We start from the raw sequence: 19491 nt of genomic DNA, 5'->3' as shown, positions 1-19491 counted from the left end.
TGATCGAAGACGTGGTGCATTAGCTGCTCCTTGGGAAACATCATCATACGAGGCACAACAGTGATAGTGAAACAATAATAACGATAACCTGCCATAAAATGTCAACATGTCAGAAACTGAAATCATACATATTCATAATCCAGTTGTGTCTTCAGGACAATGTCGTAAAAATATTCACAGCATCCCAATGAAACGGTTCTGCATTTTTCAGAATCCAGGTTCGTCTATTGGTCAACGTTCATCCATACAAGTTACTATATCACTATAATCAGATCATTCTGAAAGCCGTTTCACTGCACTGTCACTTAGTATTATAGTTTATTCTACTGCCATTTCTACACTGCCACTGTGTTCCCATCTAGGCTATTTTGTCCTTATTGGGTTACTCGGGGAGATTTCCCAAAAAATAGGTATATACGGAAAACTAGGTATTTAATTAATTCCGCCTTTCAGAGCCACTGTTAGTTATGGTCATGGCTTCTTGCAGTTCTCTCTAAGCATGTTCCATATTTATATGTTTGGTCTTGGTCCCATTTGGAGATAAAATAATATATTATTTGCATTGTGATATTTGTAAATTACTATCTCAATGCAAATGGCTTCACCTTACTACTCAAAGCCAACTGATCTTGTGGCAATGAAAGGCAGAATGGTGTTATATAAAAAGCATGCCTTGCGATCATTTTTAAAAATCATTGTACTTTATTCAGAAAAAATATCCTTCGTTTCGGAATAAGATGCCTAGTCACGTGATCTTATTCTTACCAGGCCATCCTCTGTATACTGATCTGGGATTAATTGGGAAGCAGACGCATTGTAGGTTGGGGTCCACAACCACTCATTCTAGAAAACGAAGATGATTCATCAGGCATGAGAACATCAAACTCCAGCCCAACACAAAATGATGACGTCATTCTCCATCCCAACATAAAATGATTACGCCAACAAATTACCTCACAATATGTTACAAAGTACCCATAGCCACAAGACAAAGAGTATTTCAACAATGCCAGAAGACTCTAACTAGAACTTGGTTTCTCAGTTGTATTGTCTTTATGGCAAACTAAAAATAGACACTTGGTGATTCCTGATTTGTAACCAATTCAACAAAGATAATAAAAATAAATATTTTACCTTCGTGAAGTTGTTCCATATTGACACTTTGGACAGGAAATTAGTGATTCTGGTATAAACCGAATGAACATTCGGTTATTTTGTAAATTATTATATAAAGGCCTTAAAAAAATAGAAAATTCAGCAGAAAACATGGTCTAGGTAAACATACTCTAATTATGTGTCCGTGTCTCATGTCACAAGGCCCGAATTTCCAAAAGAAGATTTTAAAAGCCATAATTTATCACTTTCTATAAACAATTGGACATACTTAAGATGATATGTTATAACTCAATCCCGAAACGCGTTTCCTGTACTTTGTACAACCAATTAATATTGAATTATGCACGAATTATATCCTACGTGAAAGGATATCGTTCCCATTGCCAGACTTAGAAGACTTGTACCAGTGCTACACATAGATTCATTATTATATGTAGACCCAAGGGAATTTACTTAATTTCCTGATATGTTCTCTCAACATTTAAGTCTTTAACATTTATGTTTAATTTGAAGATGACAAAACTTGGCTATTTCGACAACTTTGAAAGCATACTTTACAGGCGAAATTCAAAGGAGATTGGAGGACTATAAACAAATTATATTAATTCTGTTTGCTGACATTTTTTGGCATTGTTGAAATATTTTCACCAAGACAATACAACAGACAGAACATGTCACCATCGAAGACTGAAGAAATTCAGGGGGTAGTATTAATTAATCACAACACAATATGGTTATAAAATAATCTATCGTGATAGCGTGGGCACTCGTGTAGACCCTTCTCCATCATCAAGCTCAAAGCAAATTTATACTCTGTAATGAGATCAAAGGTCAAATGTTAAATTCAAAATAAAACATTGCATAAATACGAAGATTGACCCTGCTAAATGTTGGAAAACGCTGCTGGCAGGTCCATGTTATTCTGTTTTTACGCAAAGCTGAGTACATTTATCTGTTAAAACAATTAAATACTGTATAAGTTATTATATCCGATTAAAAGCATGAGATATATGAATAAATAATAGAATTAATAACAGTGTTAATGATATGTACATGGCTGTTCATGAAAACATTGTTTCCGTTCGAAAAAAGCTATTATGACCATTTGGTGAATGACTATGGTGAAGCTGGTGAGGTTAATAACTCCGTCTCTATATCTCTATCTATCTGTAAGAAAAGCACGTACATTTTAACACATTTACATAAGTTTATAGACATTTCTCTTTCTCTGTCAGAAACTATATTTCAAAATAAAGGGTAGTTTTGTTGTCATATTAAATATTTACACTGCGTTATTTAAATTAATTTGCTGGAAAAAAAAATATGTGACGGCGTTCCAAAATGGCAAACCAGGGCATCCTTCAGAGAAAGTATATTTAAATATACTGGAGGCAATTCGAATGCCAAGTAATGAGCCTAATTTAGATACAATGTCATCGACGAAATGGTTTCGTTTTTCTTTCTAACATTCGTCTGCTCACAGCTTGTTGCTATTCCATCCTCAATACCAACAAGGTTGTCCGCAATCATTTATAAAAGTGTACATTTACACATCCATTTTTAAGTTCCATGAGCTAAAAGCAGCATACAAAATTGTTCAATGTACCGAATGATCCATAAGTGTATAGAATACTTCTCCAATATGAGAGCGAAATATTTATTTCAACTGAAGAACCAATTTTCGTCTGCTCTTGTGATAGCGCGTGAAGCGAAATGAAATGCAGACTTGATATCGATTACGATTTACATTCCAAATTGTCATTTGGAGCAAAACTGAAATTCATATGACTTTGTTAATTCTTCCAAATTAATTTTCAATTCACTTTAAGTTCAGTTCCTTGCAATCTTAGATTGATTATAAAAACAAAATTATAAAAAGAACTCCCAACAGAAAATATTATTGTTTTCCTCAGTAATCTCAATAAAACAAAATTCTTCTCACAATAAGAAGCTAAGTGATAACAAATGAAAGCAATGACATTATCCATTGAAACCTCCCATAACTCGAAACATCTATATAACTGAAATTCGAAAAGCGATACAACGTAGGGAAGCGTGATCTATATTTATTTCCAAGAAAAGCAGTCATTTTCCATTATCTCAACCCTTTGCGGAAACTCTGCGTTTCTACTACGATAACAGAATCATAGCTCTTTTCATGCCACGTTACGTATCGAAAACTATCCTTTACAATATGTCATTTTTTTTTGGCTTTTTCGACGACAGATGTTTGGAGCTCGAAGGTTTCTTTGTTACCCAGACAAAATTTACGCTTCTCCACAAAATATATAACAATCACATGTTGACCCGCAGACTGTGCAACATTAGTATGAAAGCGGAAGAATATTAGAGTTACCTACCTTTGGGTCCATGTGATGGGCATCTTTATATTTGTACCAGACATTTGAATCATTGCTGTAGGATAAGCTAAAGCGTTTGACCCAGTGTTTCTTCATGCCATCCGCACGCCCTTTAGTAATTATCCCTGTCACAAGGGTCGGGGGTCCAATGTCAATCTGCAACCATTGTTTCTCTGGAAAAAGAGGAAACATCGAAGATTACCTTGCCAGTCAGAAATACTCTTGAACTAATTCAATGTTCTAGGCCAACCATGCTTTTTGAAATTTCGAAGGTATTTAACATATGTGATAGCTAATGAACTAGCAGTCGATGGTTCCTTCTATCGTTAAAGGATACATATTGGTTTCAATTTTAGAAAGGATTTTATTGATAAATATGCAAGGAGTGATACTGACTTTGCAAGAATTTTCAATGCAGATATATTAAAATATCCATCATATAGTGACAGAATGGTTGCAAATGCTTATATTGTATTTTTTTTAAAAACACAACTTCAAAAAAGGCGATAATTTAATCAGATTTGAGTATAAAAAAAATTAATGCAAAATTGTAAACTCCGTTTCTGTCCGCCTCTCGTGCAATTTCGTTCTTCTGGTCATAGTGGGAAATAGAGACTACATATCTTCCCGTTATTCGTAAACACCTTATAAAATTCGTTTCGTTAAAAGTACTTGTATGTAAACTGATGGAAACAATCATTTCCGCTTGTGAGGAATTCAAATACCTAAGTGTCATTTCTCAAAAACTCGGCGATTTTAAAGCTATGAATCCCGATCTTGAATAACCAATAGAAAGCAACGTGTCTTCTCTGCAGAATAGTAAGTAATCTGCACGTTCCAACCGGTGCAATGTTACAACTGTTCCATCACACAATTTACCAATATTAAGGTACGGATGTGAAGTTAGGGGGTTCGAAATTACCCAGTGTGTTGAAATGTTCGACCTGAATTCCTAAGACTTATACCAAAGCTCAGAAAGAGAACTCCAGCTATTTTTGTGTATTCAGAGCTTGGTAGGAAATCAATCGACACCTATACTAAATGTCTCGTGATTGGACTTTTGGATCTCAATAATAAATAGAAAGACAACACAACGTTTTAAAAATATACAAAATGTTCAGTGATATACATTCCTGTTTCACTTATAAATGGTTTGAATATATAAGAAATAATGTGATTCAGTCGGAAGAATCGATCTGATCTATCAACAGCATGAATACATAACCCTCTGAAAGTAAGCGTTGCACGATGTTTAAATGACTTATTAATGCAGGAATGGAACTGAAGATTTGAAGCTACATCGAGAAAGGAATGACTTACCAATTAATCAGACGAGATTAAAACTTTGAAAAGTACTTGATATATTTAGAAAGAAATGCTTATTTGCAACTGCAAAAACGAAGAACTAGCAACCACAAACTTCCAGCTGAATCAGGATGTGGGGAAAACAGACCAATACAAGACAGAAAATTCACCATGTGCGATTGGATGACTTAAGTGGTGAAAGTCACCGTTTTTCTTGGCTCACCGTGTGCGATAGGATGAATTACGTGCTGAAAGTCACCGTTGCTTGCTCTGTTCTTTTTTTTTCTCGATAGAAAGATGTCAATTCATATCATATCAGTGCACCTATCTTAATGTTGTAAGTTTGATAAATTGTTATTACTGCACAAAAACTATTGTTATTGCACCAATCCTAATGTGATCAAATTTGGCGAGCTCTTATTATTGCACCAATCCTAACATAATAAATGTTTGGTAAACGTTTTCCCCCAGAAACTGCTCAGCATTAACAAGTATTGCTCAATGTGTCATATATTTATGGCAAAATTGGTTTCACTGTCAGCAACAGATAAACTGCATCACCAACTGGATGAGCACATGTGTATATATATATATATATATATACATATATATATATATATATATATATATATATATATATATATATATATATATATATATATATATATATATATATATATATATATATCTGTGTGCGTGTGTGTATGTGTGTGTGCAGCCTATGGTAGCTCTGGAATTTCAATACCAACTAAATGCTCTGACATGTTCTACAAATTTAACAGTGAGAGTGCCTAAACGCTTGGATACTGAATGCAGTGTGCGACCTAGCGTGGTTGACGCATTATTGAGACTTGACATGACGATAAATGTTGATATGCGAGGTACCAACAGCTACCGATCAGATTTGTGATCATCTAAGAGTGTTATGACCACCGGTACGTTTTGTTGTGGTACTTTTTGGATAAAAGTCAGAATATACATAGAGATATATATCTGGCAGGCCAAGTTCTCTCATTGCTGGGATCATGTTACATGGCATCTATATTGAACTTCCTTAATTACATACTTTTATCATCTAGCAATATTTATTTTCAAAATATTGACAAACAAAACTCACGCATATTTTTATGTCGTGTTTATTTAACATTATTTACTTTTATCTTGACAGAACTGGTTATATTACCTCTTTCAATGAGTTTTCTGTGCTTGAAATTTAGAGTATACAAATTTCCACCGAGTACTTTTAAATTCAATGGGTCATCGAAAAAGAAGCGACGCTCTGGTATTTATTAGTGTATATTCGAGTCACATGAAGGACCATTGACTAGGTTCTTAGGAAGAATTAATGGTAAATGTTTGTAAAGACCCAGTTTCAGAACTAATTTCATGTTTGATGGACAGTGACTGACACGGTTATATACCTTTAATGCTTATTTGCATTTATGCCCTTTACGTGCTAGTTTTAAAAAAATATCATTGAAAATATCACAAACATTCACAACGCATCATGCAATTAGACAAAACAGTTAGAGAGTACAACGACTAATGAGACACTTCTACCGATAATTAGAGGAGGATACTTTACTGGCATATCCAGAACAGAGTGAACTGAATGAGTCGAATCTCAGATATTACAAGAACAGTCTAAGAATACCACGTATGAATATGTCGGTAAGGATAAGTGTTTGTTTTATAATGGAACACACAGTTATATAGCTTTATGGATGATTATCACCGTGCCGTGAAAGAGGCGCAAGAAAGACTATTCATGACATAATCATTTATTTTTTCTTCTATATAATGTTGATATATATATATATATATATATATATATATATATATATATATATATATATATATATATATATATATATATATATATATATATATATATATATAGTTGGTTTAACCTTTGTATTCTTTCCTTCAGTTTGCTTGCGAAAAAAAATATCATATGACGTGCAAAGGATAAAAGAGAAATACCTTCCGCCCAGTAGCGCGGAAAATGTTATGCGAGACAGTCGCTTGACAGGATCTTTGACAGGTTCTCTACCCAAAACCCGGGTAAGATAACATGAAAAGATAACCCTACTGCTGTTTGCAGTTCAAGCGTGCTCTTATACACGATTCATTGTGATGTGCTCAACAGTTAAGGACCCCAAATCTTAACTATAAAGTCTTTGTGTGAACTCCTTGTGGTTTAAATATATTTACTTTTGTATAACCTTGTGAAAAAAGGTTGGTGTTTAGGGTATCAATCTAGTGTCTGTTTACAGATAGATATTAAATAAATCGCATATTTTGCTGGTTAGGAGGTTAAGCAAATGGTTTCTAAGTAAATTATAGATTCTTTATGGATCATAGTGTAGAATATATATCGCTCCAAAATGAATACATCATAATTATATGCCCTAGAATAAACTGAATGCCTAAATATCAGAAGGTATAAACGTAGAATCATTTTGTAAGGGCATTTCAAAAGCATGTATTTTCATAGCTGAATAAATTCCAGGTCTTACAAAAGGAAATGCACGCTAACGTGCTGTACTATGTATTCTAAGTTTATCACTGCGAAACCATATCATTCCTGTTCAAGATGACAAAATCAGACAAGTTTATGAGTTTCAACTTGTCTAGGAAGTGTATCTTTCTACAAAAATACAGTAAAGACAGTCGTGAAACACAGCTGTCACGTTTTAATTTTCGTTTGTTTATGACAGGATATCATGCACATCCTATTGTGAATGTAAATGTTTTTTTTTGCTATAAATTAATATAGGGCACAACAAATTTAACGACAAATTTCCTTAGAGCTATATATCTGTACGCAAGTTAACAGGTTTTAAATTATCTTCAGAGTTTTGGAAATAAATAGAACAACTATAGAATGTACTGCTTATTTATTTATCATTTCTGAAATGACAACAACTGACTTTGCCGTATGCTTCACTGTCGTTAAGAATGCAACAATCGTTAAGCAACTATAACATTCTGCACAAAAACTAAAGACATGGTTCCAAAATATTACATTCTAATCAAAATTGAAGACATGTTTCCCGCATGTTACGTTCTAAACAAAAGCTAAAGACATGGTTTCCACATGTTACATTCTAAACAAAAACTAAAGACATGGTTCCCACATGTATTCTAAACAAAAAATAAAGACATGGTTCCCGCATGTTACGTTCTAAACAAAAACTAAAGACATGGTTCCCACATGTTACATTCTAAACAAAACCTAAAGACATGGTTCCCACATGTTACATTCTAAACAAAACCTAAAGACATGGTTCCCACATGTTACATTCTAAACAAAAACTAAGACATGGTTCCCACATGTTATTTTCTAAAAAAAACCTAAAGACATGGTTCCCACATGTTACATTCTAAACAAAACTTGAAGACATGGTTCCCACATGTCACATTCTAAATAAAAATTAAAGACATGGTTCCAAAATGTTACATTCTAAACAAAAACTAAAGATGTGGTTCTAAATGTTACGTTTAAAATATACTGTACACAAAAGACATGGTTCAAAATGTTACATTTTAAAAATAAACTAAAGGCATGGTTCCAACGAATATTTATTTATGTTGTTTCTTCTTTCAAATCAAGTACTTATGACACTAGTGTCAACGAACTTCTCAACGCATTCACAACAATGCAACATCACGTGCATACAGACCAAGTGAACATTTTTTGTGATATTAATTTATATTATCGTCTAGATAAGTCAATGTATACTGTATTATTTCTATAAGTTTCAACATATGAGCTATTTAATCGTGCTTATTTCCTTTATCAATTTAATTACCAAATATTGACCTTCCTATGGGGAGTAGGCATTTCAACTGAATAATCAATGAGTGCATGGGGAATTGCATTTCCAGTGAGTAGTCAAAGAGTGTCATCGACATGTGGTGTAGGCATTTCAACTGAATAATTAACGAGTGTATTCCGTATGGGGAATATGCATTTCCATTTAAAAAATAGAGTGTCATCCGCATGGAAAATATGCGTTTGCTCAAGTATTTTGAATGAGCCTAAACGCTTCAGAGGAAAGTTGTAGAAGTGCAGCAACAGTTACTTCAAATAGCATTTTTACGTCATTAAAAGGAAACATACCGTCTTTCTTGCGAGCACACCATCCTTTATGGCTAAGAATGTTACCATCCTCCGCCTGACAGGAATGCTCCTTCTTGGCCGAAGTTGACGCGGTAATCTTTCCATACGGTGGCAAGCCCAGTGGCACCTTGCATACTGTAGATAAAAAATAAAGTATTTGTTTTAATTTTAGCACGGACAATAGTTTAGGGTAATCTATAAATGTACTGGATTGCTGCGGCGATGTAGAAAATGAACTCGGATCTTGAAGAGAAAGCGTAAACACGTGAAGTTCTTCATTATCCTCATCTGCGGTTAAAAAAAGAAAGGACAAGACTAAAGTGGGGCTAGGCCATTTTCTTAACGCTCTTTATAGGACCATGGCTCACTTGTCTTTATAAAGCAACACAAAAAGTAGAACACATTGTTTTTAAAAAAAAACAATTTTCCATTTGAAATGCTAAGGACAGTAACAAAAAAAGTGATGGGCGTTGCATCTTTTAGCAATGTTCATGGAGCAGCCAAAATACAATATTTCTCATATGGGTGCCTTACTTCTAAACTGAATTCAGTTTAACTCCATTATTTGCAAATGGACAATAACAGGTGAATACACGGAAGGCTTCGTTCATTTTCATTTAAAATATCATTTAATGGGTTGAAGACACGGTGTATTCTTCAATGCGTTCAACAGTAAGGTGAAGATGATGTACTTGGCAGTAACGTTTTTCCTCCAATTTGCAGTAAAGTTTTCATAATTTCTTTTCACACTGAGGTTTCACGTTATCTGGCAACTAATATTTTAACAACATTCTCATATTTTAATAAAATGATAATTAGTTCCAACTGTACACATTTGACATTTTTTTTGTAATAGAAAAAAAAACAGTTGAGAAATTCATTAAATTTGAGGAAACCTTCTGGTTCTCAGCAATAAAAACAAAACTCTGTTTCACGGAATTCGAGATAGTGCATCTATATTTCATTCTTTGATGACAATTAAACGTTCATTGAAATGTTCCTTTCTCCTAGTCAAGGTATCAGCAAAGAAGCGAACTCAGACTTGAAATATGGAAAGTCTGGCACTATGTAATAAATTGAAATTAAAACAAGATCCGCGCAACGTTAATAATTTTTTAAATGTCTGCTTTTCTACCTGCATAACGCAGATTTAAAATAATCATCTTAGTATAGTCTTGTTTCTGAGCTTTAGATTCGTGTTTATAAAGTTTGGTTAATACTGACGACTTCCCTCATTCGTCATATCACAGGTGAATACGGTCCCTGAGGACTTCCCTCATTCGTCATATCACAGGTGAATACGGTCCCTGAGGACTTCCCTCATTCCTCATATCACAGGTGAATACGGTCCCTGAGGACTTACCTTATATATCACATCATAGGAAAAGACGGTCCGAGATTAACTTCGTATATCATATCACGGGAGGGTTCAGTTCCTGATGACTTACCTCATGTATCAGGTCATGGGAGAATACGGTGTCAGAGGACTTACCTTATATGTCGTAACACGACTTCGTATATGGTCTACATGCCTTGTTCAGGAGCTGAAAACATTCGTGTTACTCTTGTTCATCATCATCTAAAGGTTTTAAACTTATATAAGTGTACCAATTCTCACAAGTATTCTTATAAATTCTTGGATAAAATGCTGGCATTTATTTAATAAAAATACAATGTTCCCCCATATCAAAAAGTCTCAATTATTTCCAACTTCAACTATAACGGACCTCTAATAGAACTACCCCGGCTTTATCACCATAAGGCGTTCTAATATTTTTAATTTTGCTCAAGACCTAATTAAAACACAGAGAATATGATAACAAAGATTACCTATGCTGAAAACCAAATACTCTCACCGTCTTGCCAGGATTGTCTGTTCCTGCGGACAACGTTGAACGTGAAGAATAATGTTAAAATGTATTGTGAAAACAGTTCATGAATCTAAGGTCTCTCTCCAAATACACTTTAAAAGAGTCGACTTACACTGACAACCGAGGACTTCCACCCTCATGTTGGAATGTCGGTGCCACTATACTGTATGAAATTTTATATCGACTTACAATGAAAACCATGGACTCCCACTCTCATGCTGGGAGGGCGGTTCCACTGTACTGAATGAAAATTTGCATATACTTACACTGACAACCGAGGACTTCCACTCTCATGCTGGGATGGCGGTTCCACTGTACTGTATGAAATTTAATATATCTGGCAATGACTGGTTCGTCAAAGTATGAGTGCTTCACAGAGTAGGAGTCTGTGTTTCCCTCAAATAACTAAATAGAAAAAAGAAAATAATAAAAGTCCTGATCATATCATTATACATCATAATCACAGAAGATAAAGTAATAATGAGAAGGGAACACGATAAATCTATTTGTGTTCCTTATATTATGCATACAATTTAATTTTCCGTTACAGCTAATTATATTTGCGGAATTTCTATGGATATCTGCAGATAGTGTAGCAGATCATAATTGGATCACATTTAATCTCTGGAGCATTTTATAAATATCCAGAGGCTATCAAGCAATCACAAAATCGTTTCAAGATAACGATACTTCCTTACTGTAAAATTGATATTCCTCATTGAATTCTGAATAAAACCATGGGAGAAAAATGAAACGTTGACTACCCCTAGGTGATCTGTTCTTTACTAAATTTTGTGATCATGGAATTCGATCGATCATTCAAGGGACACATAAACTTCATCGATTTCTCTTAACTTACGTTATGCACTAGCATTGCATAACATAAGAACGAAAACGCTTTACCTTCTGATTCCCGTACTGGTCGATTACATAGTTCCAGTTGTAAGCATTCATACTGTATGAAACCATGAATGCCGTTACCCACTCGGCTCCATCAGCTCGTCCTTGGGTCAAGACCCCAGTAACCTAAAGATGAAGAAGATTTCTTTAAATGTTTCAAGTTGGTCTCCTTGGTACGTTTCAACGAACAGGATTGATGCTTATGGTGAAAAGACGTTTTCACGCATATGCATATATATATATATATATATATATATATATATATATATATATATATATATATATATATATATATATATATACATATCTGTGTGTGTGTGTGTGTGTGTATTAAAAGCTGACCCGCTTGTTGGCGCTCACCATTAAGAGGTTTGTGTGTTTGTGTTAGGACTGGTCAGCTTGGTGTCAGGATAATGTGTCTGGATGGGACATCGTGCTACATGTCTGCGGCATGATGCCCCAGTGCTAGATATCACTATAAACTGCCACACTGCAGACATCGTAGCGAAATGACTCAAATTGTTAAAGCTACGTTAGAAACCCAAGCACACACACGTACATACACACTGCCTTTATGTCAGTTTTATTTCCCGAGTGGGTGCTGTATTCCAATGGCCCAAAAGAATCTGTCCTTCATGCTTTCCACATTTTAGGCTAGTAATAACTCATGTGGTACTTGTGTCTTTGACGGCACATCAATATTTTTTTTTAAATTTTGCTTTTTTAATTTGTATTGCGTGTATTTTTAAGGGGTAATGATCTATTAAATGACTTTTCACACAACCACTATTACATTCCAACAGACATGACGATATTAGATAACATTTTTTATCAAACCTACAAAATTTTATGAATGATTTATTAGGTTAAGTGAAATAATTTATCGTACCTGGAATGTGAATTGAGTAGGAAAGAAAGTGGATTGGACTTTTTCATTTTCATCTTTAATAAATTATCTGCATCTTTAATTAATTATCTGCATCTTTAATTAATTATATGCGGTCTAAAAGATATTTCTTTTTAATATGGTCGTGACAGCCACATTTGGAGATGTCGTGCGTCTGACGAAAATAATTGAGCGATTTAACAACTATTTTTACCTTTAACTATTAAATGCCACCAACTCGAAACCCACCATTAGTATCATCTAAAGGCAATACAATATGGCTAAGAGTAAATTTCTAAAGGATATCAAATTTATGGTTAAGCAAGGTTTATGAATGAGACAACCGGTAACTCTTTCGATGAGGTTATTGCAATGCAATTAAATTACAGAGAACGTACGGCCATTTGGCTTCAGCTTAAAATTGGAAGAACCCTTTAGTACAATGGCCATATAAGGCAAACACATACTTTTTTAAAAGGAAAACGATGTATAAATCGTCAAAAATACTCGTATTTCTAAGGCTGCTTTTATTTAAGAGTCGTTACCTCCCATAGGATTTGTCTTTGGATTAAGGAAAACGCCCTGTAAAGCAATCACAATCTAAAAATAAGAACCACTTTTTTTTAAACCGTCGCAGATATGTCTGTCACGTGACAAATTACCATGGCTACATTTCATAACAATGTTATTTCATATTAAATCAGTTACAACTATCAAACATCAGACTTTGCTTGCTATCCTCCCTGTCCGACTTTGATACAAAGGCTATATCCTCCCTCTCTTGTTATCCATACAAAGGCTGTATCTTCCTTGTCCGACTTAGCTTGCTATCCGTACAAGTCGTTACAAAGGCAATATTTTCCCTGTCAGACTTTCCTTCCTAATTTTACAAAGGTTGTATCCTCCCTGTCAGACTGTGCTTGCTATCTTTATACAAAGGCTGCCCCCTCCCTGTCCGACTTTGCTTTCTATCTTTATACAAGTCGTTACACAGGTGGTTTAATCCTTGTCAGACTGTCCTTCCCATCCTTATTAGTCCTTACAAATGCAGTATCCTTTCTGTCAGACTTTGCTTGCTATCCTTACAAAGACCGTATCCTCCCTGCGAGTTTGGTATGTAGAACAGGCCCAGCGCGCCCTCCTTTATCTCGTAAGAGACGTCTAACCTCCTAACCTGTTCTTCTGCGATGCATTTTGCTATGGTGTTCTGAGAACGTATTACAGTTAGTGGTTAAAACAAAGAAATGTGACCACGAATTTAACGCTTTAAACCTTTTCTTTTCAAACCAATCTTGACGCTTGTTGAGATCAAGGTTCACAAAGGTAGAAAGCTACTCAAATTTTATTTCCGATTAATTCGTCCTGTTTAAAATATTTACGGCAACTAATTATAAGCCAGCCTAACTTACAAATAAAAAAAATTAAAAAACTTCTCTCTCATAACTTCTAAGTATATAGGAATTTATAAGACGTAGTACTGTTCCGATGATATTTAACGTGGCCTGTTGGGGATTTACTAGTCCGAAGCTGTAGCTCGTACCAATGGTTTGAACAAACAAAAAGGTTTAAACTGTCTTGCTATACAAAAAAATGATAATCCCTGTCAATCGCTTATAACGGTAATCGTACCAGTTCAATTTTGACACAATAATTTTGCCATAGTTGTGTGTGTGTGTGTGTGACATAATAATTTGGCCATAGTTTTGTGTGTGTGTGTGTGTGTGTGTGTGTGTGACAATAATTTGGCCATAGTTGTGTGTGTGTGTGTGTGTGTGTGTGTGTTTGTGTAACATAATAATTTGACCATATTTTTAATGATCTGGCGTTATTTAATCGTAGTGCTAATGTATCTATCCTATTCTGCGTTACACGAGTTAGAATATTTTCATACCAATAGTTTATAGGGACCAAACTATTAACAAAATAAATATTTACAATTCGAATAACTCCACGAATATTCAACTCGGTATCATCTGATAACTGAGACAACTCCTACTGGATATGATATTATCTACAGTAGCAAATGCTTTACAAAGGGTTGAATCCATTCACAATTAATAAATCATGGTGCAATCCAGACCATCCAGTAATAACCAGATTATTGGTCATGTGTCCTATAAAGGTAGATATCGTATTAAGTTAAGCGCATACGTCAAGCCCCCTTTCCACCCCGACCACATCAATAGGTAAAAAAAAGTTATCTCCATCCCTACAATACATTCCGCTGTTTGGTTGTCATTCTTCGTCTACATTGATGTAATATTCTACCTTTCAGGAGATATATTTTTTTATATAAAAAAAAACTAGCATCCATATATGTATCAGGCTGAATTGATAAGCTACCATTCTGAGTGGAGCACAGTTGACATATTTTAGATAACACGTGCGATAAGAAGGATAATGACACTTGCTAAATCGCTCACTTTTCAAGTACACAACACCAGGCAGAAAAAAAAATAATTTTATACTGTCACAACGAATTCATCAGATATTTTAACCCACTATTCATTACTAGACAATAGGTCCAAGATACTGGTGTTGGATTTCGTTTTGACCTCACGAGATTGAGTTAACAGTATAGGTAGTACTGAATGTCAGTGGAGGAATGATGGTTGCGGATTTCAAGAGCAAACTGTTCTTCATCCATTATGTTAACCAACAGGTTAGACCCCTTCCTGTGGTCCAGTACATTCGATTTAATCTGATTGTATCGCACAATTTTCCTTAAATTTTCAAATTCGGTCAAAACGTAGAATTTCTCAAACATTTGTCTTGGAACATCTGGTGAATAAATGATAATACTTTGTTTGCAATAAATGCGCAGCCCCCCCCCCCAAAAAAAAAAAAAACCACAGGAAAATCAGTTTCAAATCAGCTTATGAATCCATAAGGGCTTCCTGATTGTTTGAATGTCTGTGATGATGCAGTATTAATAATCATTATAACAAACTAAAACTGTGGATCGGGGGAGGGTGGGGGATACAAAGAATTATAGTTATAGTGCATTCTGACTATTAGTTCTATACTTTTTTATATTTGGTATTGACACCTTCCATGTTTGCCTCTCTTACATCTTACTGTTAAGAGATTTAAAATCAAGAAAAATCTTCAAGTTGCCAGATCCTCAAAACTTCTAAAGCTAAACTGGGTGTTTAATTAACATGGTGATGAAACCTGTTAATCCAGAATACAGTGACACCAATGCTCCCCATTCATGTTTCAATAAATGACAAATGTATTGTGCTGAAATCGTGCATTCTCACAAAACTATAAAAGTTGGATGGCTGTAAAATATTGAATAGGAACAAGTTCATGTTCACAAGTCGCAGCATGATTTAGCAGTTTCTTTTGTGTTCTATTACAACTTAAAGATAAGAATAACCAATTCTCAGTGGAAGAGCTAGACTGGGACCCGCGATCAACATATGGTAAGTTCAGCTTTGTGAATCAGGACGAGAATCAATCCACAATCTCCTGGGTGATTCTAAATGTCTTTCTTAACGTGCACAAACACGTTTAGAGTTCAAGAGCGTTACGAGTCTTCCCATTCAGAAGAATGATCTTGCAGCTTGAGTTTCGAAGAATGTGCATGTGTTGGGGGGGGGGGGGGGCAGAGAACTATTTTTAAAACAAAGAGCTATATTTAGTACGAGGTCAACTAGGCATCAATATTAAACAATACACTAGAACGTAAAATGGTGCTGCCATAGCTCGTGGAGAATGAGACGCAAATAAATACTATATATAATTGTTGTATGTACAAATTAAGGTATATATTTTACATACGTACAATAAGTAACAGTTTCCATGTATTTCAGGTATGATGTAAATATGTATGTTATTGCTGAGCGTTAGTTAAACGCACTTCAACTCATAGTAACTAGATAGTTCATAAGAATCTCGGGATTACACAAATCTGTTCTGAAAGGGCCGTCAGAATGTGGATAAATGTGTCCGTGTTAAATATGGCAGTGGCGGTGTGGTTAAATGTGTTTGCGTTAATAAGGCGGTCAGAATGGGATTAAACGTGTCTGTATTGAATAAGGAGGGTTGTGTTTGTGTTGAATAAGGCGGCCAGAATGTGATTAAATGTGTTTGTGTTGAATAAGGCAGTCATGGTGTGATTAAATGTGTTTGTGTTGAATAAGGCAGTCACGGTGTGGTTAAATGTACTTGTGTTGAATAAGGCCGTCAGAATGTAATTAAATGTGTTTGTGTTGAATAAGGCTGTCAAAAAGTGACTAAGCGTGTTCGTGTTGAATAAGGCAGTCACGGTGTGGTTAAATTTTCTGTGTTGAATAAGGCAGTGACTGTGTCGTTAAATGTGTTTGAGCTGAATAAGGCGGTCCGAATATGACTAAATGTGTCTGTGTTGAATAAGGCAGCCACGGTGTGCTTAAATGTGTTTGTGTTGAATAAGGCGGCCAGAATGTGATTAAATGTGTTTGTGTTGAATAAGTCAGTCACGGTGTGGTTAAATGTGTTTGTTTTTAATAAGACGGTCAGAATGTAATTAAATGTGTTTGTGTTGAATAAGGCGGGATGTGTTTGTGTTTAATAAGGCGGCCAGAATGTGATTAAATGTGTCTGTGTTGAATAAGGCGGGCTGTGTTTGTGTTGAATAATGCGGCCATAATGTGACTAACTGTGTTTCTGTAGAATAAGGCGGTCAGAATATGATTAAATGTGTCTGTGTTGAATAAGGCAGTCACGGTGTGCTTAAATGTGTTTGCGTTGAATAAGGCGGCCAGAATGTAATTAAATGTGTTTGTGTTGAATAAGTCGGTCACGGTGTGGTTAAATGTGTTTGTGTTGAATAAGGCGGTCAGCATGTGATTAAATGTGTCCGAACATCATGATTGCAGCTATTAACTGCAATTGTGCCTGAGAAGGTGACACTGAGTTAGGATAGCAAGCGATCTTTTAAAACGATATGTACGTATATGCCATCCGTTTAATGAGATTCCTCGTGCAGTCTATCCCGTAAGGGTGCAAGATTGAGAGTTGAAAATCCCCTTGGTGTCAGAACTGCATCTCAGACTGAATAATAAACAAACCTTGGTGTCAAAACTGGGGGTTCAAATTCAAAAGTTGGGGGTCTCTGCTTCACAAATAAAGGTAAAGGGAAATGCTGTCATTTTGTCTGGATTTGCGCTACTTATTTTTCAATTTTTGAATATGGTCGCTTTTAAAATTGTCAAAGATTTACCATTATGAATAGGTTTCATTGATTTAGAGCTTTGTTTAAAAAGAAAAAGAAACGTTCATCGTAGAATCGATGAGGTTGCCATGAACCATACTTTGTGAGACGTCTTTCTCATATGTTTTGTTTTTCTTTTGTCATCTAAGTTCGAGATTAATTGCCGCGTACGCTCCAGGTTCCACTAACAGTTGTTCCATTGAAAAGTTGACTGAAGAAACATACTGACGTCAGAGCTGATTTATTTATTGCCTATTCGTAACGACCGGAGAGCCATTAACTCGTCAAATTCTTGCTAGCAGTGCACATCATTTACATTTAAAGAAGTCTGTAACTTCAAAATAACCTAGATGTCAAAATAAGCCGCCTCCGTTACGTCGTTAATTTTGTACACGCACAAAAATAAAACACAGTTGTTAAAAAGGCTCCTGACTATATTAATAAGTTCTTAAGGGACCTGATTTACCCGAGGTTGTCTAAACTACGATACAGTAACCTCCATTAATATTGAGACTGGTCGAGATCCTATAGTTTTAATGGCGCAACAAACTTACAGTCCATGTAACCAATCAGTTTGTGTGTTTTTTTTCTAAGAAAATATGATCATCTAAATGACATTGAGCTTTTTGGTTTCTGTCTGTCGCGCTCATTCAGCTATATGACGTATACAAAATGCCGTCCCATTCTTTCGAATATTATGCTACAGTCGTTTCAACTATATGACATATACAAAATGCCGTCCCATTCTTTCGAATATTACGCTACAGTAGTTTCAACTACGTGACATATTCAAATGCCGTCCCATTCTTTCGAATAGTAGGCTATAGTAGTTTAGAGGCTGCAAAGAATAGTTGTTTCTGGTGGGATCCTGCATTTGTCTTCGGCTGCAAGAAAACAAGGAGGCTTCGGCCTGTAATAGTATTCATTGCTTCGAAACTGAGCCAAAATATTGCGAACAAAAAGGAACACCATAGTGTCATTCACACAACCTGCTCTGCTAATGGATATATATCAAATTAGTAGACGCCGACAAAAAAAGGGAAGAGTACTTATAGCAGCAAGAAGGTTACCTCGCCGCCACAAGTCATTTGCTATATTTAGTGATGATATGAAACTTGGAGTCCCCACAACACTGATATATCAAGACATTAGTATAGCTTACATAGCCTTACTTAGGACCCGACCTTTTGGCAGGTATATATGTTTTATCTGCTTTCGGGTGGTTGCAACACCATTACTTTTTATATTTAGCCTCTGCATATTTAATTTTGGTTGGTTTGCCTCCTTGTGGCGGTTGGCTAACTTTATCCTGTCCGATATCCAGCTTTTGCTCGACACTGTGGAGCCAGGATTTGTCTACTGCTCTGGTACACGCTATGTATGCATAAATATAAATGGAGAAAAAAAAAAATACTTACTCGTGCTGCCACCCCAAGGTCGATTTGTAACCACTCGGAAGAAGACTTGTACTTAGCGCACCAGCCCAGTTTATTTGGGAGATATACCCTGGCATATTTTTCCCGACACCCTTTGTCCCATTCATACGGGTAGACGGAGGAAGCGGTAATTTGCCAGTCTTCTATTTCACCCGTTATCAGACCCAGTGGACCATTTGTTTCACACACTGAAATTAAATTTGCAATGCAGTTTAATGAGATATATCCTTAACATTTGTGAAAGATTTTGAGTAAATAAATGTTGACGTTATGAAGAAAACAAAAGCGCAG

At 35.4% G+C, this 19491-nt stretch overlaps 1 protein-coding gene across 4 annotated transcripts in view; it reads right to left on the bottom strand.

The window, feature by feature from the left end:
- The window catches only part of LOC149790384 (lactadherin-like), a 193879-nt gene that overhangs the window by 17982 nt on the left and 156406 nt on the right, over positions 1–19491 (bottom strand). For 3 of the 4 annotated variants that reach the window (XM_089972430.1, XM_089972431.1, XM_089972432.1), the window contains exons 3-8: positions 19183–19388; positions 11682–11804; positions 11045–11183; positions 8908–9042; positions 3477–3649; positions 766–843 (exon numbers count right to left, since the gene is read on the bottom strand). In XM_089972430.1, coding sequence (XP_089828556.1) covers positions 766–843; positions 3477–3649; positions 8908–9042; positions 11045–11183; positions 11682–11804; positions 19183–19388 — 854 coding nt within the window. The remainder of the gene's footprint in view (positions 1–765; positions 844–3476; positions 3650–8907; positions 9043–11044; positions 11184–11681; positions 11805–19182; positions 19389–19491) is intronic. The other variant, XM_089972433.1, reaches the window with a different exon arrangement.

The sequence above is a fragment of the Sinohyriopsis cumingii genome, chromosome 10 (assembly GCF_028554795.1).
Source record: "Sinohyriopsis cumingii isolate HCF-2022 chromosome 10, ASM2855479v2, whole genome shotgun sequence".
In the NCBI taxonomy this organism is placed as follows: Eukaryota; Metazoa; Mollusca; class Bivalvia; order Unionida; family Unionidae; genus Sinohyriopsis; species Sinohyriopsis cumingii.
This window is presented reverse-complemented; position numbering and strand designations above follow the sequence as displayed.